General features: G+C 36.2%; 1 protein-coding gene across 1 annotated transcript in view; it reads left to right on the plus strand.

Moving 5' to 3' along the window:
* The window catches only part of slco1c1 (solute carrier organic anion transporter family, member 1C1), a 44375-nt gene that overhangs the window by 179 nt on the left and 17393 nt on the right, over positions 1-26803 (plus strand). Inside the window, exons 1-9 of the mRNA XM_028465511.1 lie at positions 1-154; positions 10407-10579; positions 15144-15285; positions 20671-20803; positions 21046-21167; positions 21781-21927; positions 22033-22131; positions 24556-24804; positions 25786-25950. The exon at positions 1-154 is cut by the window's left edge and continues 179 nt beyond it. Coding sequence (XP_028321312.1) covers positions 10484-10579; positions 15144-15285; positions 20671-20803; positions 21046-21167; positions 21781-21927; positions 22033-22131; positions 24556-24804; positions 25786-25950 — 1153 coding nt within the window. The 5' untranslated portion in view covers positions 1-154; positions 10407-10483. The remainder of the gene's footprint in view (positions 155-10406; positions 10580-15143; positions 15286-20670; positions 20804-21045; positions 21168-21780; positions 21928-22032; positions 22132-24555; positions 24805-25785; positions 25951-26803) is intronic.

Below are 26803 nucleotides of genomic sequence, written 5' to 3' on the forward strand. Positions count from 1 at the left end.
AGATGAACTCTGAAGGTACTTATCGCTCTCACAGCTTCACCCATCAGATCCTTTCCTCCTCCTCCTCCTCCTCCTCCGTCTGCATCCACATCACAACTTTGTCCGGTGCTGGCTAACCTCGGCTGTGGATCCAGCGCTGCTTCTGGACGTGGAGGTGAGCGCATCCATCCATCCATCCATCCATCCATCCATCCATCCATCCATACCCTCACCTTTATTCATGCTGCTCTGATGCTCACTTGTAAGGTGTTAAAGAACCCAGACCTCCATCCATCTCTGCCTGAGCCTGAGGTGACTTCAGGGTCGTGTCGTCACAAGCTCACCTTGTTGTTAATAACCAACATTTTTTTTTTTAGATATAAAAAAAAAACCCCAGACACACTTCAGCCTGTGTTTGCAGTTTCCAGTCACGTGGTTATAGTAGCAGGCATTAAAATAATGTATGTTATTGTTACATAACTTCAGAATAACATTATTTCATGATCTCTATAAATGATACATAGTGATACACCTAGGGCTGGGCAATATGGACCAAAACTTATGTCTTGATATTTTCTTCTCCAATTGGTGATTGACTATATAAATACAGAATGATGGTGCAAACACAGGCACATTTATTAGTAAACAGCTGCACAAAATGTGTCACTGTGGGCTTTTTGTCCTATAAAGCAGTGGTTCCCAACCAGGGGTACGTGTACTTCTAGGGTTTTTAACGTGCTGAGTCATTCTTAAGCCTATATCAGACACTGTACATGCTCATCCAACATCTTTTCTTCCTGTTGACAATAAACGGCATTAATGGAATAAACATTATTGTGGCCTTAATATCCTACAAATTTGTTAGGTCATTACTGAAAACTGAGTCAACTATATTATTTGATATTCAATCATTGTAATGTACAAAATTGATGTTTAGTGTGCGTTAAATGTACAGGTTAGATTTCAGAGGCCAACATGTTAACAACATGTAAATAAAACAAGAACATTCACTAAACTGGAGTGACAAAGGGGTTCTCCTAATCTGAAGAGACATGAGACAGAAAAGGTTGGGAAACACTGTTATAAGGGACAGCATGTGTGAGTGAGTGAGTGCGTTGTGTAGTCTGGCTTGTTTAGGGGAGGGTCTGGGTTAGGACACACTCAGCAATCCATCTATAACTGTGCTTTTCATGCTGTTCTGAGAAGCAGCAAAAGCAGGATGAAATGAGTATTTTAATACAAAATAAGATAATAAAATACAAATATATTGTGATATGCAAATAATAAATTTTCTATAAAATTTTGATATATCTTGAATCTCAATATATTGTCCAGGCATAAATGCATGATATTGGGTTTTTGGCTGACATCACATATTATGCTGATATTAAACGACTCGTTCGGCCGTTACCGATATTTTCCCCCAAACACCAGAAATGATCTAGATTCTGTAGTGGAATTAACATACAGAATTATTCTGCATACTTTTTTTTATTTATCAAGTTGGCAAATGCAAACATAAGACAAAGCTGAAAAGTACTTACAGACAAACAATGATTTAATTTACAAAAAACAAATTGATAATTCATAAATTTTAATTTTCAATGCAAGTGAAACTCTTTTTTTTTTTTTTAACTCGCATTGATCAAGTGTGCAGATCTTTTTTCCACACAAATATTCGTTAAGCTCGGCAGTTTTGGTCTTGAGTGATTCTACTTCTGATTATTGACGATTATGAATCAAGTATTACATTTCCAGTGATCAATTATTTATATTTTTCAAATTGTAATAAAGTACCAGACAAGTCCTCCTAATTTGGATATTTCAATTCCACTATACAATATTGAAGGTGACGTGAGGTAGAGAAGTCAGATGATTAATCAGCTGACTCATGTTAAATGGAAGATCAATAATCAGCAATAATCGTAAATTGGTTGGTAATTGAATGGAGACTTTATTCGGAATTAACTCAAATCTGGAAATATAATACCTTCCATTCTATACGTCATAGATCATGTCTCTGCAACAACGTTGACATCCCCAGGTTAAATATAGATGTAGAGAGAATAGATAAAAAATCTTTCCTTTCTTTGCTGTCACTGTTGATACAACCGTATTAGAAATTATAATTAAATATGGTTTATTTTAGGGCTGATACCGATTATTAGTAATCAAGGAAATCGATAACTGATATTTCCAACCAATATTATTTGCTGTAAAAATGTTAATTTTGGTGTCAAAATTCAGAATTTACACACGTGGGAGCAGACAGAATACAGCATATTGTTTGTTTGTTTTTGTACATTGATCTACGATTAAAAACAGACCTTAAACTGTTGTAGAATCAACTTTGACACAAAGCTACATTTGAAAGGTTTAAGCAAAAACAAACAAATAAATGAACTTTCTTCCTAAAATGAAAAACTGAACTGTGCCGTACAGTAGTAAAAATCAGTTAAATTATGTGAAAATAAAAAGTGCAAGGATCTTCTATAGCATTTAGCAGCGCTTGCTGTGGAGCCAATCAGTGGCGGCGGGAGGCGGGACATTGTTACACAGCACAAAGTGGTGATTCATGCAGAGAGCGAGACATCTGTATAAGATAAAAGCAGGTTTTTAATTACACTTGTTTTATCGGCAGATTAATTTAAAAATGTTTTTATCGGCCGTGCCGAGCATTTGTCGATCCTTAAAACAAACCACTCGTACCCATGACGATACATTGTGACGTTTAAATATTGCAGTATCTTTCCTTATTACTAGGAGTGTGACGAGATCTTGCGCGATTAAACTTGACAAGATTTCTTGTCGCGTTAAAAATCTGTCTCGCGAGATTATTATTTATATTTAATTTTTATTTTGTGAGCCATCCAAACTTCTATTTGTGACCTGTGGGGGCAGTAGTGAGCCTTTGCGACGTCTAGCCTGTCAGAACCTAAAGCAGGAGAAGGAAAAGAAGAAGAAGAGGAGGAGGAGTACATTTTAGTTCTAGTTTCAATGTGTATAAGAAGAACTTTTATTGTATTTAACAGTTAAAAGAACATGGCTGTGTAGTTGTTGTTAATGACATACTTGGTCAGGCTTTGTTTGCACTATTTGTACTCTGTATTGACAGAGTAGAACTTTGGTTTTTCACGTAACATTGTTTGTACTTGAAATTGAACTATTTAACTTTTACATTTTTACCTATAAAGAAGTGATGTGTGTGTCAGTATGTGTCGTATGGAAGATATGAATGTTTTTAATCATCTTGTCTGCACTACTATGTATGGTTGGCAAAATGACAATAAAGCTCGATTTGATTTGAAATGATTTTCTTTAGCCTGTGAAGCGTTCGGCAAACACAAATATCTTGTCCGAATAAAAAAGAAAAACAGATATAATTTTTTAGGTTTTATTTAACTTTTATAAATTTTGGTTTTAGTTTCAATTTGTGGAAGAAGAAGTCTATCAAAAGCTTCCGCTTACATCATTCATGTAAAGAGAGTGCAACTCGGCGAAATAAAAGTTTGTTGGTCCAGTCATAGATTTTGTAGTTTTCCTAAAATCTCGTCTCGACTCGTTCTCGTGAACCCAATATCGTGTCTCGTCTCGTTTCGTGAGCTGAGTGTGTCATCACACCACTACTTATTACCGTTATTTACGTGAAACATTTTAGCTAAATAACATACAGTATGTAGCTCAGCAAGACGATCCTGGGTATTGGTATTTCTCTGTAAAGTCTGCATGTTCTCTCTGTGACTGTGGGAAAGAGACGTCTGCTTTGTGTTCCATGGTGATTCATGTAATTCTAATTGACATCATTTCTACAATGGTATACCTTTAATTGTGATAATTGTGTGAATACCTTTACCTTAATTTAAGGTAAATGTACGAAGCTTTTTTTCTCATTTAAAACCTAAATGACCTCAGTGAGCTCCTGTGACTAAGCATGTCAGCACATTTAAATAACTGTGACCAGGTTCTTAATATGCATGTTTAGATGATGAGGGAAATAGGGATGTCCCGATACAACTTTTTCATTGGCGATATGATACCGATATTGCAGTCTTGCGGAATATTGATCAGAATCAGAATTCCTTTATTTATTCGAGGGGGAAGTTGCTTTTGTTACAGCCACTTAAGAAAAAATCACAAATAAAAGAATAAAACGTTAAACAAAGACAAAAAATAAAAAAATAAACGTTAAACAAGTGCATAATTTAGTAAAAGTCTGTTAAAAAAAAGATCAGATACACACACATTACAGTAGTAAAAATAATGTAAGATAGATAATACTACTAATAATAATAATAATGCAAATTTTCAAATTATATACAAATATGATACAGATATTTACAAAAACAATACAAATATATAAATATGATACAGATAAGCAATCAAGCTGTGAGGTTACAGTGATGCATTATACAGTTTGATCGCCACAGGCAGATATCAGATCCGATATCAGCATGAATCATACATACTTTAATTACTTTCTGTAATAAAAAAAAATAATAATAACCTATTTTGTCGTGTGTAATGTTAGAAAAGGCTTGATCAAGTGATGTTATTCAAACAGAGAATATGAGAAAAACTGACCCATTTATTATTAACCAATTGGTTACATGAATTTTAACCTTCAACATAATATCTAAAGTATTCTACAAAAGTATTAAATAAATAAAAAAGAATTAAAAAAAAACAAAAACAAAAAAAAAACGGGCAATTCAGAAATTTTATCCGATATTCGTTTTCAGGCTGGTATCGGACTGATATCCGATATTGATATCGGATCGGGACACTCCTAGAGGGAAATGTAAGGAAACCAAAAGGAAACCAAAGCAAACTTTCACAGAAAATATTAACTTTACACATAAAGTTACCAAATGAATCCCAGTAATAAACAGACGGTGAGAGACAACACTAATAACCATACGTATTTTTACTTCTGTTGTGATAATGGAAAAAGATGAAGTGTGTCTTTCCGTCTTACTTATACACTTTGATTCATGCTGGTGTGCCTAAACCTGCTGTTGGTCCAATTCCTGGAAACTCGATCAAAACAATTGCAAATGTGTGCCTTGCCTCCTTCAGCTTGCTTTGGTCTTAAGAGAATTATAAAGAATGTCAAACGCAGTCTCTCTGATGCAAGATAATGGTGTTACAATTTCCAAACTCAATCTCCCAGAACAAACACGGACACCGTTGGACATATTCCAGGAGATCGAGTGAGAAAAGACAAATGGAATATATATGAATTCATTGAGAGGAACGAATCGGGAGAAAAATTGTGGAAATGTGAAAAGAATTAACTGTTTATGGCCACTACGCTAAATACCCATTTTTATATTATTTATAGATATATATATATATTATTATTTTTATATTTTCATATAATGTATCATTGTGGAGACCCCCTCTCACCAAAACAATGTTTTCAAGGCAGACATATAAAGGTCATTGTTATTTATAGGCAGAGGTGTAAAGAGTACTGGTATCATACTCAAGAAGTACTGTTACTTGATTTAAATGATACTCAAGTACAAGTACACGTAATTCATACATAAAATACTCAAGTACAAGTAAAAAGTAGCTCAATTAAATAGTACTCAAAGTAAAAGTTACTAGTTACTTTAACCCCCCCATGTTTATTGTTGGTAATAAATCTTGCCACGGTTCCCTTGCATACAGTAAACATCTGATGTATAAACTTAAAAAGGAAGAGACCAAATCTACCACAATTGCAACTTATTTTTTTTCCATAAAGGCATCTGTATAGAATAAAAATAATTATTTAAAAAAAAAAAAAATAAATAACACAAATGAATTCAACTCAAAATAAAAAATATAGATACATTTATGAACTTTAAAATTGAGAAAATAACCAGCATTCAATGCTGTTTTATTTTTTTTAATGTATTTACATTTTTTAAATGTATTTATTTTTATTATAAAAAAATAAAATGAATGACTGTTTTTTACAATTAAAGTAAAGTACATGACCATCTCTTGTCTACAGTGTAAAATTAGATCCAACATAGATTGTACAGCTCTGTGTTAGATTTGACTTTAAAAGGTCAAATAAATATCAATAACCCATTTAGTCTTTAAAGGATTTCTAAAATATTTATGTTTTGTATTTTTAATGACATGTTCTGATAAATTTTTAAGCACCGTGCAAAACAGCTCATTCATGTTACACCTTGAGCTCAGCCCTGCTGCTTATTGTCCTGCTAGGATTAGTAGCTCGTCTCATTCGTGATTGTGCAAAAGCAATACATCATAAGTTAGAACAATATATTATATACATAATTAACAATACCGTTATTGATGGAAAAAAAGGAGGTATAGCAGATTTCTATTGAAGGAAAGTAAAGGTAATGTTAAACAGGATCCTTTAAGGCTGCATCGATCCTCCATCAGTTCACTGTCAGCACGATCAATGAACAGGCTACTGAGAACAATTATCAGAATATGCAGCACGGTCAGCACATCCATCCATACATCTTTTTGTAGGCCTTTCAATTTTAGTTTCAGTTTATTTGTTTGTTTCAGCCTAACAAAAAAAATATGTATGTATATTCAAACATAAATCACAATAAAAAAAATATATATAACAAAACTGAAACAGGCAGAAGCAAAAAATGCTTAAATGCCCAAGATAAATAACATTCAAGTTACCTTTTACAATAATACACACAAAAGAAATGCAAGCATTCAACAAATACGGTCCGTGTACGAAGTATAATGAATGTGCAGTAGTTCATGTTGTATAATAAAACATGCAGTTTAAGGGGTATTGCTTAATTTCATTGTCCGACTTGGCAAATGCAAATATATGTTGACGCACTGTAGTGTTGTTTCATTGAGCAAGGACGTGCAAAGCTATTCAGCGCAGCTTGTTGCAATATCCAACTTGTACATTAAACATTGAACTAAGGAAGTCGACAACCGAAAAGCTTGCCTTCAAAATAAAGCTGCACGTTTTGAATCGTGTTTTTGTTTATTAACTGCAATGCATTGACCAAATTAAATGACTAAGAAATTATGCTTGGCTTTTTTCAAGTTCAGATAAACTACAGCCCGTGGAGCATCTCCACGCTGAATAGCATGTACCACGTTCCTGAGAATTCAGTCAAATGACTCGGTTCCACCGAGTAAAACAAATCAAATTGTGCGATGGAAAATCTTAATCTGCGTTGAATTGCCTTTGAAACGATATATCACACGACTATGTTCCAAAAAATTTAGAAATTACCAGAAAAGGGCGTGGCCCCCCCAGGCCCCTCATCAAATTATGTGAGGTATAATCGTAATCTATGTTGAATTACCTTTGAAACAATATATCACACAACTATGTTTTCATTCATTTGGAAATTAGTGGAAATGGGTGGTGGGCCCCCGGGCCCCATTTTAAAAAAAGAACTCTGAGCATCTCATAATTTCCATTCATAGAGTATTCATACCAAACTGTATTCCGATCTAACGAGAACTAACGGAGGAGTAGTCATTTGAAAAATGGGTTCCCCTGGGGCCCACGTGACACGTACGGGGTAATGGGCCCCATTTATATATTGGTATGTGCCAATGAACCGTAATATTTGACTCGCAAATAAATGAGAAATTGACTTTTTTTTTTTTGTTTTTTTTTTTGGGCCCCAAATAAAAAATCGGGCTCCGAGCGTCGCTGCGTACACATCCATAGAGTTTACCTACCAAATTTCACACATCTGCTCCACTGATACTCGCACACACACGCATTGGCTGCGGCAATGCACCCGCTTTGTTGCTCAAAATGAACACATTCAAACTAGACACATCTCACAGCACTTTTCTTGCTTTATTTTTTGTATTATCAATACTTTTATTCATATTCCTTCCAATTTAAATGTGTTCCTACACCTCGTTTCTAAAACAAAATACTACACGTCTTTTTTTTTTTTTTCATTTGCCCAGTGTTTTCAATGGGAAAACAACAATGTAAATAAAGTGACAAAAAAAAAGTGTCATTCTTTAAATTTATTTAAAAACAATGACTATTTTAAGAATAAATAAAGTAAGGAAAAAAAAAAATCAAGATTTTTTTTTTTTTCGTTTTAAAGTGAACAATATATTAAAAGATATTTCACCTACTTTTATTTGATTTTTAGTTGTCATCATGTCCACGGATGAGGAAAAAAGTTCCGCGTTAAGCTCTTAAAGAATAAATAAAATAAAGAACAATAGTAAAAATGAATAAAAATAGAAAAACAAATGCAAATAGAAAAACACCATCAATCCATTAATTCGTTTTCTGACCCGCTTTTACCTTTTTTCAGGGTCACGGGGGTCTGCTGGTGCCTATCCCTGTACAGGGGTACACCCTGTACAAGGCGCCAGTCTAGAAAAACACCATGAATATAAAAATAATATATACAAAAATAATACAAATATACAAAAACAATAGAAGCCCTACAACAACAGCATTAACAAATAATTGAAAAGAATGTTCAGATTATTTGGACAAGATATTTGTGTTTGTCGAACGCTTCAAAGGTTAAAGAAAATAATTTAAAATCAAATCGAGCTTTATCGTCATTTTGCCAAACATACTGTACATAGTGCAGATAAGATGAGAGAACATTTCTCCAGGATCCAGTTAAAAACATGCTTATCTTCCATACTACACATACTGACACACACATCCCTGAAACTTCTTTATAGTTAAAAATGTAAAAGTTAAAGAGCTAAATTTCAAATGTAAAATAATATCTACATGTGTGATGATTCCTGACATCAAATGTTTAATATTGATTTCAGTAGTTACCTTGTTGTTTTCATATAAAGATAATTTATTGAATAGATTTGTTTTCAACGGGAAAATTGTTAGAAATGTGTCAGTTTTGGTTAGGTTTAGAAGTGAAAATGTATTAATGTGTTGTTTGAAAAATCCTATTATTTTTAGCTCTATAGTTTACTCTCTTGTCACCAGCCAATCACAGATACATTTTCTTTACGTCATCAGTCGCGATGTAAGGAAAACATGAATGAATGGATTATACGAGTTAATAACATTTCTAAATATACCTTTACTTGTCATTTTGTAATCTTTCTTACATTACATTTCCTGATATTTTCGCTAAATGTCAGGAAAACGTGAATAAATGGACTAAGTTCATAGTTGCTGCAGATGGTTGTGACAACCCTCAGTAACAGTAACATGTACAAATGTCATATATAAAAGTTACAACAGTTTTCTAAACAGAATCTTAATTTGCCTTGTGACAGATTAAATGGCCTCCTTGCTCTACATGAAAAGTGACCTTTCAAAGTGAATGTAATACCAGTACTTTTTCCAGTGTATTGAGATGTATTTTCAAAGGAAAAGCAGTTAACCTTTTCAAGTTTTCTGTTAATCCGCAAATTTCAAAGCAAGTGTTCTAAATAATGATCGTAGTTCATCAAAGTTCAAAAGTTCAAGATTATGGCTTTAACAGTCACTCACAGCCCAGTTTTACATTTCATTGTATTTGGTCACATGGCCTCAGTTACTGCTGGAACAATACAGTGAGTTATGGAGGAATGTTTAGCCCACGTTTTCTTGATAGTGAAGCCTAAAGCTCCCATATCATGCTATTTTTCACCCATCTCCATTTGTTCTAAGAACCCCAAAAACATAATATTTGAGGTTTATTTTCCCAAACTCGCCTGTTTTCCAGAGTTTTAACCTCTGAAAAGTCACTTTATGAGCAACTCTACACAAACAGGCTGATATGCGGCCTAGTTATACATATTCATGAGTGGGCGTGTCTATAGACGAGACACTGACTTCCTCCTCCCAGCACAGTGACGTAGGGCCAGAGGACGGCCCGCCCTCCTCCCACCCACTCCGTAGCCGAGCTCATGCTGCTTTATAAACATGAGACAGAGCGTGGGGGCTCTGATACATACATAGACTGTAGAAAATACATACATAGCACTGCGCGAAGGACGCTGAAATGATCACCTTTGTGGGCGTGTCTACATGTCAATCACTGCAGAGAGCTTCCTGGAGGCGTGGCGTCATCAAAGTGGGAACGCGTCATCAAATTGGAGCGAGGTGTTTGGGCTCACCCTGCAGTAAGAAAGGAGCAAATCACCCTCTGACTAACGATTGATGGAATCAATGAAAAAAACACTTTGGGCATGTGTATGAAGCCCTAATAGTACTTTTATCATGTTTAAAGCACAGAAAAGTCGATTTAGCTTAACATGGGCCCTTTAAAAAGGAAAAAAAACTAAAACAAAAAAACAAAAGCTTTAGCAACATGAATGCAATGTGGATGTAGAGTCTTCCTAATTCCTGATCAACATACAGAGCATGGCCATCATAGACTGTAACGATGTAAAGGTCAGCCTGTGTTTGGCTTTGTTTTTTCTGCTGAGTATGAGAAATGGCTCACATGCTTGAATTCTCCTTTTTGCAGTGTTGCATGCCTTCGTGCCAAGAAATTGCAATACGTTGGAGACATCAGCTAAGGAGACACAAAGACGATTCTGGAGGATGGATGAGACCGCTGAGCGAGGACACGTCCAGGAAAACGGACACGGTGACGGCCCGGGCAGAGGGTCTCGCTCCCCGCCAAGCACCAGTCTGAGGGTACACTAGCTCTTATAGCTCCTTGGCTGACTTAGCGCTAATGTGAATGCTCTGTGCATGCATGCTGCAGAGTCACACGCTAAATTAGAATGTTTACTCAAACACACTGTCAAAACCTGTCAGGTCTTTTTAAATGGGTTGACATGCAGTAGATGTGTTCAGTCAGCATGGTGCAGCAGAATTGGTGCAGTGAAGGTCTGCTATGAACACTAATGAAAAAATACCTCTTTATGTGTCCACATTGTCCTTAGCTGTCAGTGTTTAATTGTAGCTATATCTCAAAGCACAAATCCCATCAGACCAAAACCATTCCAGGTGTCAACTTCCTCTTCTCCTCAAGCTGACATATATATGCGTTTTTAGCCGAGCACATAAAGGGCAGCAATTAATACTTCAGTCTTAATAAGCCAATGGATTACAACAGTAATGAGTTTAAATTTGGTTTGATGATGATATCATGTTAGTTATGAACTTGAATTAACCTATCCCTTATCGCCAAAGCCTGTGACTACGTTTATTTACAGATATAAAATGATTAGCTTCAGATAAAGAGCCCGATTTGACTATTAAATCAGAATCAGAATTCCTTTAATAATCCCAGCGGGAAATTGCTTTTATTACAAAAAAATCACAAATAAAAGTATAAAAGGTTTAACAAAAACGTTAAATAAGTGTATAATTAAATAAAAGACTGTTAAAAATAAGGATCAGATACGTACACACACATTACAGTAGTAAAAAATAAAGTAAGATAGATAATACTGCAGTGCAATGCAATGTTACTTGAAGTTTGTCTTTCCCCCACATGCATGTCAGAGGTTATGTTAATGTGTATTATGTTAAATATACCTGTAGGGTTATGCTTTAATGACAGAGTTCATGTATGTCAAACAATCTGAGCAGCGTTGCCAGGTTTCTGTATTTCCTCCTCCATTGACCCTGCCTTTTATCTGTTTGTTTTGAGCTTTGTAACCAAACATGACAGTTGGTGTCTGTTTTATTTATTCCATTCATTCATTTTATTTATTTATTTATTTGTGACAAGGGACAATGCACATTAATGTGCCAGATTGTAGACACAGGCTCGTTTCATCCGTAGTCCCCGGCAGGTTGATTGTGTGCAACAGAAATTACATTTAAAAACATTTTTTTTAAATCAGACAGCATGGACAGTACAATAAAATACAAAGAGTCAAATATAACGACATATAGGTGAGGACAGACCAGAAATAAAGTGACAGCTCTGCAGCTAAAGTACCTAAGGCAGATAATGAGGTGCTTTAGTGCTTAAGTGTAAATGTACTGATATTTTGTCTTAAATAAGAAATTGCACCTCATCCTTAGCCTGGTTGGTTGTTAGTAAAAGTGCTAATATGACTACACACAGTCCTATCACACATGGTTAGTATTAATAAAGTGTGAGCACTTGATATTGACATTTCTTGTTACATTACATAATTTGGAGTGTTTTGAATCTCATTTAAAATTCAATTTGCACCCTTTTGTGAGTGCAGAAGTGAAATTACTAGAACATACATAACAATAAAAAGTTGGTTTTTAAAAACTTTTTTTTTTTTTCTTCGCTGCGACCCCATAACAAACGATCCATGTCCCAGTACTGGTCCACAGCCCAGTGTTTTGGGGCCATTACCTTAAACCATTCTCTCGAAAGGGCTAAAATACAATAGATTTTCCTTGCAGGAACATTTGCAATTTTTACAGAAAAGGATATTATTTAATAATCTATATGTAAGGTGTCGAAAAGAGTTGGCAGTCAAATATTTTGCAAAAATCTCTTTGAAAAATCAACACTTCTGAACATATGGATATAAATAAGGCACACTGTAACATTCAACGTTTTTAAAGCCACACATATCTGCTTTGTCTGTACCGTGAAAAATGTAAATAGCACAAGGGCGATATAAACAATACTTGGGTTATATAATATCCTCAATAACAACAAGATGAAAGTTCCGACAGTGGTATCCGACACTTTGTAACTTTGTTCCTACAATAACGTGATTCTAGACAATAGTGCCCCTGTAGTGCATCATAATACTGGCTGCTGCAGCTGGAACACCATATTCCTTCCCAGGATTGTTTTCCTTCATGGGTGTAACATGACTCATTCCTTTCAGGATTTTTTTCCACTGTTGTTCTCCAATTGTTGTTAATCCAGTGATAATATATACCCTCTGAAGGTACAACGACAGAATGTTTCTTCCTTTTCCATCTTCCTATAAAAACAAGAAAGATATGTGTGTGTGCGTTTTCTCGTGTGCGTGTGTGATTGTGGAGCGAACATCTACCCGTTCGACCTCAAACTTTGTCAACGGCTTCCAAATACCCCGAGTTTGTGCATCCGTTATTTTGGAGTAATTTGGTCATTTCAAAACATTTATTTTAATTTTATTTCGCCCGGATGGCACATTCATGTTTGCCCAGAATTGACACCTATTCAGCTTTTGACCTCAGTGTGTGAGTGGGCGCTAGCGCACCATCTATATCCATTTCACTTCACAGCTCCTCACAGTGGTGGGCAAGAGTCAGGTGTGCGGCCAGAGCCAATCGCTTTGCCCACAGCCAAGCAGACACGGCCTGTAAACACACGAGTGAGAGAGAGGAAGATAGTTTAGAGCGGAGCGGGGGGAGGGGCGTCTGAGTAGCCGCGCTCACACTGATAAACTAGCAAAGCTCTCAAGTCTCACTGATTGGGCCTGATGTGAGTCACTGATGTGCGTGTGCGCGGCTGAAGCGAGTACGTGTGTGTGAGCCACGGAGTAGCGAGTCTCACACACACACACACACACACACACACACACACACACACACACACACACACACACACACACACACACACACACACACACACACACACACACACACACCAAACAACAACAAAATATGAAAATGACAAAACTAAATGTTTATACAAAAAATACACAAAATGACAACAGAAATGCACAAAACTACACCAAAAGAGATTCAAAAACAGTACACAAAAAGCTACGGGCTTTTAAACAGGGATTCTCTTTGGTGAAAATCACAGTGTCAGTGTGTGTCCCTCCTTTTTAAACAGTTTGACAGATTGACAAAATTATTTGTATGATTGTTGTAAAACCCTTCAGCAATCATCTATTCAATTATAGGAAAGCAATTTCACTAATTACTTTGACTTATTTCACAAAGACTCACTCTTGGCTAGTTTTCTTTTACCTTTTGTGTAGTGTAATAATAGCCTATTGTTGTTTTCCTTTTTTTTATCTATCTATCTATCTATCTATCTATCTATCTATCTATCTATCTATCTATCTATCTATCTATCTATCTATCTATCTATCTATCTATCATGTACACATGGTTCGAGTTCAGAAACTTTGTAATCTTAATCTCATTTGGTCTGAAGCAGACTTCAGGTTAGCTGAGGATCAGCTGCTTCCAATTTAGCGAACACCAAATGATCAAAGTTCTTAATCGTCCCACCATTACTAATGATTTACACTTAACATGTGATGGTGCTAATACGCCACTGTAATAATCACAGCTATTGCACATTTGTCTGACAATAGTGTGTGTGTGTGTGTGTTCATTTGGTCATGTAATGTGACTGTCAGGTGTTTCTCATGTAGTAGTAAGCTGTAAAGCAGTGGCAGTGCTGTCTGTGTGACCAAGGCTATACTCTATTACTTATTCAGGAGATCACAGGCACAAAGTCATTCAAGAAAAACAACAACAAAGGTTACCGTTTCTTTTTCTCAACTGTGCTTTGAGGAATCTGTATTACAGGGATCATCATAAGTCAGTGAGAAACAGAGTTGGAAATACAAAGGAGCAAACGTTGTTGAGCTTAGATAACACCTGGCATTTTCTCATGTACTTTTTTTTTTTTTTGTCGCCGACTTTAATGTTCTTATTGACTTTAAGCTGTTGAATGTTTTCCGTTGCACTTTCTGATCATGTAAAGCACATTGAGTTCCCTTGTGTATGCACTATACAAATACATTTGCCTTGCCTTGCCTTGAGGGGTAATCGGATACAGCGCACAGCATTATTACATGTACCTTTTCCAGTTTGCGGTAAACAATGGCCATGAATGCTTTATTCATGTGTTTAAAAAAGAAAAGAAAAAAACCATTGTGTCTTTTTCACTGGTTACAGTACTGTATTTAAAAAAAATACATGCATTTATAAACATCACAAAGACAACCTGACGTTTGGATAGCCGCTCATTGATGGATTCTGTTCTAATGATTGTTGTCTACAGCTTCACCAAGCAGCCTTTGTTTATGTATGATGATTAGCATACTGTATATTATTCCCCTCATTAGTATCAATAATCAAGCTTTATTAATATTACTTGAGTGCTTGAACTTTTCCTCCCACACGTCTCTTTAATTGTTACAGTAAGTGAACAAAATGTGGACAAAAATTTCAGAGTGAATATAAAAAAAATTAAAAAATATAATTACAATCACATTCTCTCCCTTTGTACGTTCATGCTTGCACACACAACAAAGTCAAAACCGTGTCTTGATTTCTCTCATCCTCACCTCTCTTTTCCCAGATGTTTCTGCTGGCGTTGTCCTTTGCCTATTTTGCAAAGGCTCTGTCGGGGAGCTACATGAAAAGCACAATAACTCAGCTGGAGAGGCGCTTCGACATCCCCAGTTACCTCATTGGTGTCATTGATGGGAGCTTCGAGATAGGTGAGCTGGCCTGTCACTCACAGCTGTAGCCTGTGTGTCATAGACACCCCTACCATCTCTATTTCTGTTTATAGACTGAAAATATGAATGGACCTGTGAGATGTTGCACCTGCAGATAAAGGATTCATCAAGAACAGGACAGAAGGGTGTGTGTGTGTGTGTGTGTGTGTGTGTGTGTTAGACACTGGCTCTGAGGGATTCACAAGGACATGCTTAACCCTTCTGGACGTTTGCATGTCTTAACCCTCTTAATCTGAAACTATCTTCCACTAAGAACCACTAAGTTCTGTTGTAGATGGATCAGTGAGTGTGACATGGGCCTCATCATGTTTGTTGAGCATCACCAGAAAAACAGCTACTGCTAATCTGCAGTGATCAGAATCTAACAAAGGCAGAACATTGATATGCATGCTCTGATCCAATGGATGTCACTGTTGCTCAACGTGATCAAATAGTTCACGCTGATTGGAATTTAAATGTATAGGAAACATGTGAGGCACATGTGGATGATGTCACATGTTCTGCATAATGAGGACACACACACATGTAGCTATGGAGCTACTCATAGATTGACTAAAGACACATATCCTCTTGTCCAAAAGTGCGTCTTCTGCTTCTCGTCCGCTGTAAATCTCTTTCTTATTCCTGGGACAGTCGCAGGAGAGAAAAAAAGGAGTGAATGTGCAGAACGCCATGTCTGATTCCTACTGTATCTATAGCTAATGTGGCTACATGCACTATTAGGTGGTTTATCGATTGTGGTAATTGACTGTCCAATTCCAGCCAAGATAACTTGTTAATATGCATTTAAAGGTTTGGTGTCTATTGGACAAAGCCATTTATTTGATTTTCTTAAGCTCCTTTCTAACGCACTGACTGAGTTCTTTAGAGAGATAATCAATGTTTTACAGTCTAATATTTAAAAGCCTCATATTTATTTATTTGTTTTTGAAATCTGAAAAAATCATTTACACCACAAAAAAGGTAGGGTCTTAATCTTAGTTTCTAGCAAATGTCATCACGTAACACACATAACAAGTAGAAAAAGTTAACAATTAGTGATTTTAAATAGCACTGGGTGGCCTCAATAGTTGGTCTTTGCACTATTGTGCTTAGATTTGATACAATAAGCCATTTTGGAATGGTCACCTCTATGGGTGGACTGGCCATCTGGCATACCGGGCATCGTCCCGGTGGGCTGTCGACCCAAAGTCTATACCTGTCTATGTGTCGAAGTGTCCTTGGGCAAGACACTGAATCCTAAGTTGCTCCCAGTGATCGACTAGCGCCTTGCATGGCAGCTCTGTCCAATTGATGTGTGAATGTGAGTGTGAATGGGTGAATGAGATGATATATAAAGTGCTTTGAGACTGCTTCAGTGTTTTTTTTTTTTTGACGAGCGAGTGGAGGTAGACATGGTAACAAGTGGCCAAAAATGGTCCTAAAGTGGCAAAAATGTGGCAAGAAAAGAGTGAAAAGTGACTAAAATGGGCCAAAAGCAATCAAGAGTGTCCAAAAAATGGGCAAATAAAGAGGAGGTGGTATGTAATGGCAAAGTGTAGCTTAAATGGACAAAATGTGACAAACCATATTTCAATTCAATTCAACTTTGCAACAGTCATCTCAAAGCGCTTAACAAAATATAGAGTCCATAATAGGAAATAAAGAACCCAACAAGATCCACATGGACAAGCATTTAGCGACAGTGGGAAGAAAAAACTCCCCTTTTTTTATAGGAAGAAATCTCCAGCGGAACCAGGTTCAGAGGTGGCAGACATCCGCTTTGACTGGTTGGATTAGTGAAGAGAAGGACGAACAGAATAGGATAGAAGGATAGACCAGCCGGGTGTCCCAGACTAGTTGAGCCATCGTGAAAAAGGACAAAAAGTGGCAAAATGTGAGGAAAAAGGAAACAAGTGGTAGTTATTGAGCAAGAGTTAGCTTATTGGAAGAAAAGTGGGTAAAAAAGAAAAGAAAATTGAATAAAAGTGTCAAAAATAACTTGCAAAAATGGACAAAAAACAGGAAAAAAGCGATATTTATTGCCAAACGGTAGCTAAAGTCTGAAAAAAGGGCTGAAATGGGACAAAGGAAGTTGCAAAATAGCCAAAGGAAAAAGTTTAAAAGGGGTTAAAAAGTTTATTCCTTTTATGGTTTTCTGGGGAAATGATAGTTAAACTTAAGACATAAAGAGCCACATGTTGAGAATCACTGACTTAATAACGTGGTGTTGCTGATAATGTAGTGGACTGGTCTGGACACAAAATGCCAGGGCTGAATTTTAGTCCCAGTTCACCCCTGGTCACTCCCAAGAATAAGGTGAATAGAGGCGTTTGAGGTCAGCAACAGGGAACAGAAGTGATCCATGGCTTCAGAGAGAGATTACTACTGCACACATAGCAGAGGGTTAGTACAGGCTGTGTTCCAGGAGTTTATATTAAATAAAAAGCTTCATGAATGAATCATGATTGATTCCTTATTACGACAAACGTGCATAGAAAGATCTAAAAGTGAAGCAGAGAAAATAGATTCCTCATATACACTAAATATTTGACTATGTCACAGTTATTTGGGACCTTGTTTTTTGTGGTATTGGATAAGAAACAGTGTGCGTGTGTGTGTGTGTGTGTGCACGCTTCCTGTACTCTTTACTGTTCTCTCATCTCTAGCCAGAGGAAGAACAGACACTGACACCTCAGGCACCGTCTGAGTCTAACACTCCACCATATCGTCTTCTCTCGTGTGGCCGAGACAACAAGCATTCGCTATAGGCTTGTTGCCAGGGTAACGCAGCGGCAGAGCAGGTCAAAGTAAAAAAGGAAAGGAGAAGCAAATAAAAGAGTAGGGAACATGAGAGGGATGGAGAGCAGGCAAAGAGACAAAGAAGAAGAGATGAAGATGGAGATGGATATTGATTAATGCTGCTCACATAAGCCACTAGAGCTCGAGTGTTTTTACAAATGTACCATCGCTGCATGAATCACTGGCAGCTTGGAACTATACTATACTAGATATAAAACCATGGGGGGGACCAAGCATTTTGTACATTAAGTACAATTTGTTCCTTTTAATACGTACATACTGTATGTTGTTTAAAAAGAAAGAAAAAAAACGTGTGTAAAAAAATAAGTTCAGCATTGCTCTTAAAGCTTAACATTGGCAACACATTTCTATCATTATTACTACAACTCTAAGCACTAAAATGCACAGCCTTTTAATTGTTACATGTTAGTCAAATAAATCCATTCATGGTTTACGCAACCAATCTCAACGTAAGAACACAACACAATGTGGATGACTTATTTTTGACAAAAATAAATGACATTTTTTTTCTCAGTAAAAGGCAAAAATCAAAGTTTAAACTTCCTACTTCCATCTACCTCACATACTGTATGCATCCAATAATAGCGCAGGGCTTGTTCTAAGATTTAATCTCATCCTATTGAATAACATGTACGGGAACACAGGGTAAAGCTCATTTTTCCCCTCTTTGATATCAAGCACACTACTCCACACTATTCATAGTAGAGAATGTGATGCTTCTTACTTATAAAAGTACTTGTAAAAAGTGGAAATTACCCTAAAAGTCAATGTTAAAAGAGGTTACATCTTGATTATCTGTTGGAAACCTCACATAAACTCTATTTAAATCTCTTGAATTGTAAATCACTGTCCACACTTTACTTCTCACTAGTACTCCATATATGACTTTTACATTTAAAATTAATCTACAGCCCTTATACATACAGTACTTCAATAAAAAACAATCAGGCTGATCAATAATAAGGAATATTTGGATCACACAAACCCTCTGTTTTTTTTAAATCACATGCTATGAATCTATAGAATTAATCCAATAAAAAAACTGCAATAATGATGGTCATGGCAAGAATTCAAATTTCACTAAAAAACTATTTCAAACTGTGAAGTGAAATGCAGGAATGATTTATTAGATAACCAATTTAAACAAAATAATAATATTAATCACTTCAAAAGCACATTCAAAAACACATATTCAATAGGTACAAGGAGGAAGAAAGGTTGTAATAACAATGGATGAATATTAAACATATTATTTCTTTTTGCTTATATACAATGTACAATTGAAAGCGTATCTATATCTCTAATATGTACCTCCAAAACTATTATTTGCTAATTAATTAATAAGTTAATTCTCATATTGTAATGAGGGTGACAAATTATGGTTATATATTGTTCATTAAGTCCATTGGTTATTAATAGGTATATACTGTAGATGTAGTGAACTGTAATATATTTATAGTTCTCATATACATTTCTATAATAATTGTTTGTAGTACTTGCCATTGTATTTATTGTAATGAAGTTGATGATGTATATGTGTATGTATGTAGTTAATTGATTATATATCAATGCATATTGTATATTGAATATATTCATTATCTATAGTAGAGGTGACGAAGTACAAATACTTAAGTAGTTTTTTCTGGTATCTGTACTTTACTTGAGTAATCATTTTTTTTTGGTGACTTTTTACATTTACTCCATACTTTTTTAAACTAATATCTGTACTTTCTACTCTTTACATTTAAAAAAATGAGCTCGTTACTTTTAAGACCTTCGAAGATGACGTCACGACGTAAAAAGATGGAAAATGTTGGCAGTAGACAGGTCCCTCAGTTTTATAGTTAATATTTTCAAGTTTTTAAAATTGTTAAACTCAAAGCTGCTCTGGGTTTAATTGAGCATTTGCAGTTTTTTTTTTTTTCTTTTTTTCTTGACACATTTTATTTACAAAAGTTATCTATAACGAGCGCTAAATACTGTAAGGTAACAGATTTAATTTATTTCCATGTACCAGTTCTCTACAAGTTCTTAAAAAAATAAAAGATAAAACCCTGTCTAATTATTAAAGGGACATTTGTTTTACTTTTTACTTTGTATTTAAGTACATTTAGTAGCATGTACTTTTTTTAAAACTTTTACTCAAGTAAGGGAGAAACTTCAATACTTTTACTTTCACCAGAGTCATTTTTTAATTCAAGTATCTATACTTTAACTAGAATATTGAATACTTTTGACACCTCTGATCTATAGGAAGTAACAGTAACATTGCAATGAATTATGGAGTAATAACAACTTTTTAAGTCTTCCTACTCATTTTCGAACTCAACTTTGTAAAAATATTTTCCTCGTTTTGATTTCTTTTTAATATCTGTTTGAAATATAATCCCCACTGAGATGATGTTTGTTTCTCTGCACGTGATCTGGAGATTGTTGTTTGTTGGAACAGGCACTTGTGAAAAGAATTAGAGTAGATGTACATATGGAAGCACTGAGTCATTGTCTGTGTTTGTGCTGTTGCTGCTGTGTGCAGCAGAGATGTGATCACAATGTCTCTCTCAGGTAACCTATTGGTGATCGCCTTCGTCAGCTACTTTGGGGCAAAGCTCCACAGGCCAAAGATAATTGCTGTGGGATGTGTGCTCATGTCCATCGGCACCTTCATCATCGCTCTGCCTCACTTCATCATCGGTCGGTGAGTAAAAACATCCAAGCACACATTTTTCATTACACACATTACAATATTTGAGATTAAATATTTTTTTAATGTATTTTTTTGATAATTTCACCTTTTTGACCTTGGAGTATGAATATAGTTATACAGTAGGAGTATTATATTAAAGTATTTGTTCTTATAGCCCTTCAGAATCTCATTCAGCACTTTTTAAATGACTGAATTATTTATTTTAACCTTTAGGTTTTTTTTTTTGTTAACAGTTATGAATTTGAAACATCAGTACGGCGAGATCAGAACTCAAGCTTTAATCCTGCTCCATGTCGGGTGGACTCATCAGTAGACCGAACACAAGCTGGCAAAGTGCCTCATGTGCCAGCCGCAGGTCAGGGATCACACACACACACACACACACACACACACACACACACACACACACACACACACACACACACACACATCTCAAAACACGCCCTCACCACACATAAGGTATTTATAATAAAATAATAATAAAATATACTAAATGAGTAGAATAAAGCAAAAAAAACAAACAATATTCATACAAAAAGTACACTAAACGATGACAGAAATGCACAAAAATGTACAAAAAGGCTAAAAAAAACACACGAAATGACTCAATGACCCAAATGACAATGAAAATATGAAATTGACTAAAAATACACAAAACTAAATATAATATACACAAAATGACTCCAGAATCACACTACAATGTCAACAAAAAACAATGAATATACAAAATATGCACAAAAGACAACAGAAACATTAAACAAAAAATACACATAATGACTCCAAAAAACATACATTACAGAAAAATACACCAAACAACAAACACATTTATCATGTGCATGTCCCATAGAATTAAACCAGGGAAATCGGACACGCTAATTTACTTTACACGCACACACGCACACACACACACACACACACACGCACACACACACACACTGCAGAGATCCATTCTCCAACTATTCTTTCAGGCTGTGAAGGTGAGTCCAATCTGTTCATGTGGATCTACGTGCTTCTGGGAAATGTCCTGCGTGGGATCGGAGAGACCCCCGTTCAGCCTTTGGGGATCTCCTACATAGATGACTTTGCTTCTGAAGAAAATGCTGCACTATATGTTGGTAAAAAAAAAAAAAAGAAAGTAATGCATTGAACTCATGGGAGATGTTAAAGCATTCTCAACTTTCTTTTACTGTGTTGTTTCACTCTTGATGTTTTGTTTCTAGGTTGTGTGCAGACCATTTCAGTGGTTGGACCTGTGTTTGGTTACCTATTAGGCTCCCTTTGTGCCAAAATCTATGTGGACATTGGATTTGTAAAAATGGGTGAGCTTGATTTTATTACATTTAAACATGCATGGCGATGATGATTTAAAACTACTTCTTTCAAAGCTTGTTTTAGTAACTTATATGTGGAAGTCCGTTTCCGCCACTAAAAAAAAAAATCACCAAGGAAAGTTATAATTATGAAAAGAAAGTCAGAATTATGAGATAGAAAGTCATAATTATGAGAAAGAAAGTCAAAATTATGAGATAGAAAATCATAATTATGAGATAAAAAAGTCATAACTATATGATAGTAAAGTCCAGAGTTGCCGCCGCCGAGACTCAGCCCCAGACACCGCTGGGTTGCCCGTCCGCTCCGTCCCAGGCAAAGGGGGCCGACGACGGCTACAAGGCCAGGAAGTAGGGGGCTCCAGCAGCGGCGCGAGCCCAGCCTTGCTTCTCACTCTAGCCCGACTAACCCAGCCCTGAGAGCCAATCCTTATCCCGAAGTTACGGATCTGACTTGCCGACTTCCCTTACTAAAGAACCCACATTTAACTCAACTATCAGAACAATTAGTGCAACTTTAACCCAACACGAAACTACCATATTGTGCTGTTTTGGCTGTAAACAGAGGCTAAACTCGTTTCAGCTGCCCACAACAATGGCACCGGGTCGGGAAATGCCCATATGTTGTGACGTCATGTAGAACTACAGTATATAGATCCGAGCCTGTGGTCACGTGACTGTCATAAAGTGATACGTTCTCCAGGCATTCTCCAGGTCACATGACCTGGTGAAAGACGGTCCGTCTCCTCCAAACTTACATAGTTAGTATTTCAAGTGGGAAGCCCCGCTCGCAGCATTGATACTGTCAAGTGCTGTATATTGGCCTGAGGAATCATTTAAAATAACTCATATGGGTCAACTCTTTAGGTCAAAAAGTCTGCGGTGTGCCTTTAAGTTGGTCAAACTATTTTTTTTTTTAGTGTAGCACCTGTGGAGTAGATTGGATTGAAAGAATTGTAAATAGAGTGGAATAGTTTTACAGGAATAATATTACAGGAAAGAAGAGCAGCATAATTCTCTCAGACGCAAGTCATGTCATTATGAATGTGATTTAAACTACATCCTGTGTAGCTTTCTTTAAACCTTAGCATTCTATCTGTGCTTTTCATGAATCTGTCCAACAGTGTTTTATAAGTGAAGCAGGCTGATGATGTCCTCCTGCCTTTAGAGGTCAGAACATCAGCTGTGACCTTTTGGTTCATACAAGTGAAGCATGAGGTTATCAGATCCAGCTACAGGCAGGGCTCAGCCAGTCCCTGCACAATTCATGACCTGAGCCATGTGTTCAGGATCCACCTCAATTAGCTGATGACCGAGGTTGGCCATAGGGAGCAGGAGGACAAAGGCCTGTGACAGGCTGCAATCAAATAGAGTGCTACAGGGAGCCAGAGGGGACAAACAACCATGTGGAAAGGTGACAGACAGAGACCGAGCAGCAGTAAGAGGTCAAAAACAAAGAAACCAGACAAAAACTTTGTTTCTCTGATTGCTGCTTCTGATATATACAGTATATATAGAGGACCTTAACCTTAAGACTACCTGCTCTTATATAGACAGTCATAAGGTGTTGCTGATAATGTAATGACTGATTAGTGTATGTGAGGGCTGTGTTTGAAATCGTATACTAACTAATACTAAGCCTGACGTCAAAATGAGCAGGTGCGTTCATAATAGATAGTATGGAAAGTGTGCGAGAAATACCTGGATGTAATCTATGTCGAGACATCTTTTAAGTGTGCACACAAGCGGACACACTACTCATACTCAACCGCTCTGCATTGCGAGCCAAACGTAAATTTGTCCTGGAACAAGCTAAAAATCAAACATCCCCTTTTCAAAACAAAAGCATCTCTTCGCTTTTGTAAATAGGGCTCTTGTTTTGAAGTTAAGGTTAGTCAGTAGCACAATGGCGGGTCTCCAAAACTCTCCGAAATGTCGGCATGAAATGTGTTCCAGTGAGTTTTATGATTCAAATGATCACATGTTGATATTCTACTTGGTCATTTTTGCACTTAAATTGTTTTCAGAACTTTGAAAAGTGGCGAATAAACGGAGATATTTAGCATTGGTGCGCTTCAGGTTTTTGTGGTAGGTTTGAAATGCATCTTGGAAAACTTGGAAATATTCTTCAGCGGGAACGCTCATTATTCTAATCATCCTAAACATACATACAGTATATAATAGACAGTATATACTTATTGAGTTTGCAGTGTGTAGTATGGAGGGTGCCATTTCAAACACAGCCCAGGTTAGAGGAGAAGGGAAACACAGATAAGAGGAGGTCATCACGGACTGGGAATCTAAATTTATAATTACATTTTTACAACAGTTCAGATTTGCTACCTCACTTTAAATAAAACATGAGAGACAATCCAACCTAACGTGACCGTTTCACTCTCTGTATCTCTGCCACAGAAACCATCAGCATCACTCCAGCAGACTCCCGCTGGGTGGGGGCCTGGTGGCTGGGCTACCTCATAGCTGGGGTCATCACCCTCATCTCTGCCATCCCGTTCTGGTTTCTGCCACGATCCCTGCCCGTAGCGGGAACACGACTGTCAGACAAGTGCACACAGGAGCAGACGAGTTTCATCAAACACTCTCCGTCCCTGAAGCACAAATATCCAGCCGACGAACATACGAGCTTTATAGAAATGGCCAAAGGTAACCACAGATTTCACAAGGGTTTTGTGTCAGTTTGGGAAACTGAACTCTTTTGGTTACATGTATTAATTCACAGTTATGTACAATAGTCCAGGGTTTTCAACCATTGCTCAATTACTCAATTTCACCTAGTTGTCCTAAAAAACATTTTTGAAAACTTATGAATTAGTGTCTGTAAATATGCCATTGTGCTGCTGTGAGCCCCTCCCTGTCCCAAAGCGTAGACATAATAATAATAATAATAATAATAATAGAGTAGATTATCTTTATTGATCCCACAATGGGGAAAATTACTGTCATTACTGCACAAAGTGCAATAAAAACCCTCCAAAAAAGTGCAATGAAGATAAAAAAAAAAAAAACTATACAATAATAGAGGCTATATATGAATAGATATAAAAAAAATAGAAAAATAATATAGAAAGTATTAAGGATACAGACTGTACTGTACATATTTACAATAATATATTTAGATATTATACATTATATAAGAATAACATAAAATTATATAAAATAAGATATATCATATGAATAAAAACAAAATTGAATTTTAATCATATTTAATGTTTTTTTTTTCTTTACTTTTGTCCCTCCCACGACGTGTATCAAGTATGCAAAATATGAAAGATGATTAAAAAAAATTGTTGTTGATTTGATTCCTGTTCAAATCACTTAAGAATGACTCCAGATTGGTAATTCCACTTTTTATTAGAAAAAAGACATATGAAATGTAAAAACATTTTTTTTTTTTTGTGTGTTTATTTGATTGTAATTCAATACACTTTGATAATAATGACTTTATATTGTTAACATAGGCCATAAAGTTGAATTCCTCTAACATTTTTGGTTGGTGGTGTTCCTTTGGATTTTTTTCAATGAAAATATGTATGTAGAAGTAGAAAAACACTGCAATAGTGATCCTAACTGCTACTGAAGGATGGAGTGATGGATCTTAATCACATTTCATTTATCTTTGCTCAGACTTCATCCCGACCCTGAAAAGCCTGCTGACACACCCTGTGTACCTGATCTACCTGTGCGTCACAGTCATCCAGCTCAACTCTCTCATCGGCATGGTAACATACAAGCCCAAGTACATCGAGCAGCACTTCAGGCAGTCTGCGTCCAAGGCCAACTTTCTGATGGGTAATGTGTCATTGTGCTGAATTGATCATCGCCTCATGTACATTAATCACATCCTACAACCTCAATAGGTGAATTAGCCTTTTTGAAGGTCAAGTTGGTTCACCTTGATTTTAGCTGCAGCTCCTTTGCTTTTTAAAATATACACAACGAAGAGAAGCGTGAGCTGTTCTGTGTGGTACCCTTGTATGGAGGATGAGGAGTCCCACAATTAAATAAATAAATACGTTCAATCATTAAATAAAAGTGTCAATAATTAATTAATGTGTCGGAAATAAATGAAATGTGCCGAAGATTGATTAAACATGTCGAAAATTAATTAAATGTGTCGAAAATTAATTGAATCAATTTCGCATTTCATTTTTATTCTGAAAAGAATGAAGTATAAATATGTCACTATTTATTTATTTATTATATGGTTTAATTTTGCAGCACTTCATGAATTAATTTTATTTGTCAAACTCTCCCGTCAAAGTCTGTGGAAGTGGGGTTAACATCAATCCAGCCAAATCCATTGCTTTGGTCTTCACTCTTTCCAGTCGTGATGGCTACGACAATAGAGCATGAACTTTCCAGGGAGTTCAGGTGAGAGAGATTTTTGACCTTGACTGACAGTGTAGAAGCAGGAATATAGTACAAAACGAATGTACAGATTATATATATAGTTCCCGCAATATTGGCCGACACGCGTTTTTCACTTCTGACCGCCATTTTGTTTGACATTTCACCATACGCAGAGTTTGCAGGGGAGGGAGGGGCAATGCTCACTTTTTTGAAAAGCAAAGGCTACTGGAATATCTAAAAAATGTCAGAATATTCAATAAACATTTATTTTTTTTCAAAAACATTTTTCTAT

The sequence above is a fragment of the Gouania willdenowi genome, chromosome 13, assembly GCF_900634775.1.
Source record: "Gouania willdenowi chromosome 13, fGouWil2.1, whole genome shotgun sequence".
NCBI classification, from domain to species: domain Eukaryota; kingdom Metazoa; phylum Chordata; class Actinopteri; order Blenniiformes; family Gobiesocidae; genus Gouania; species Gouania willdenowi.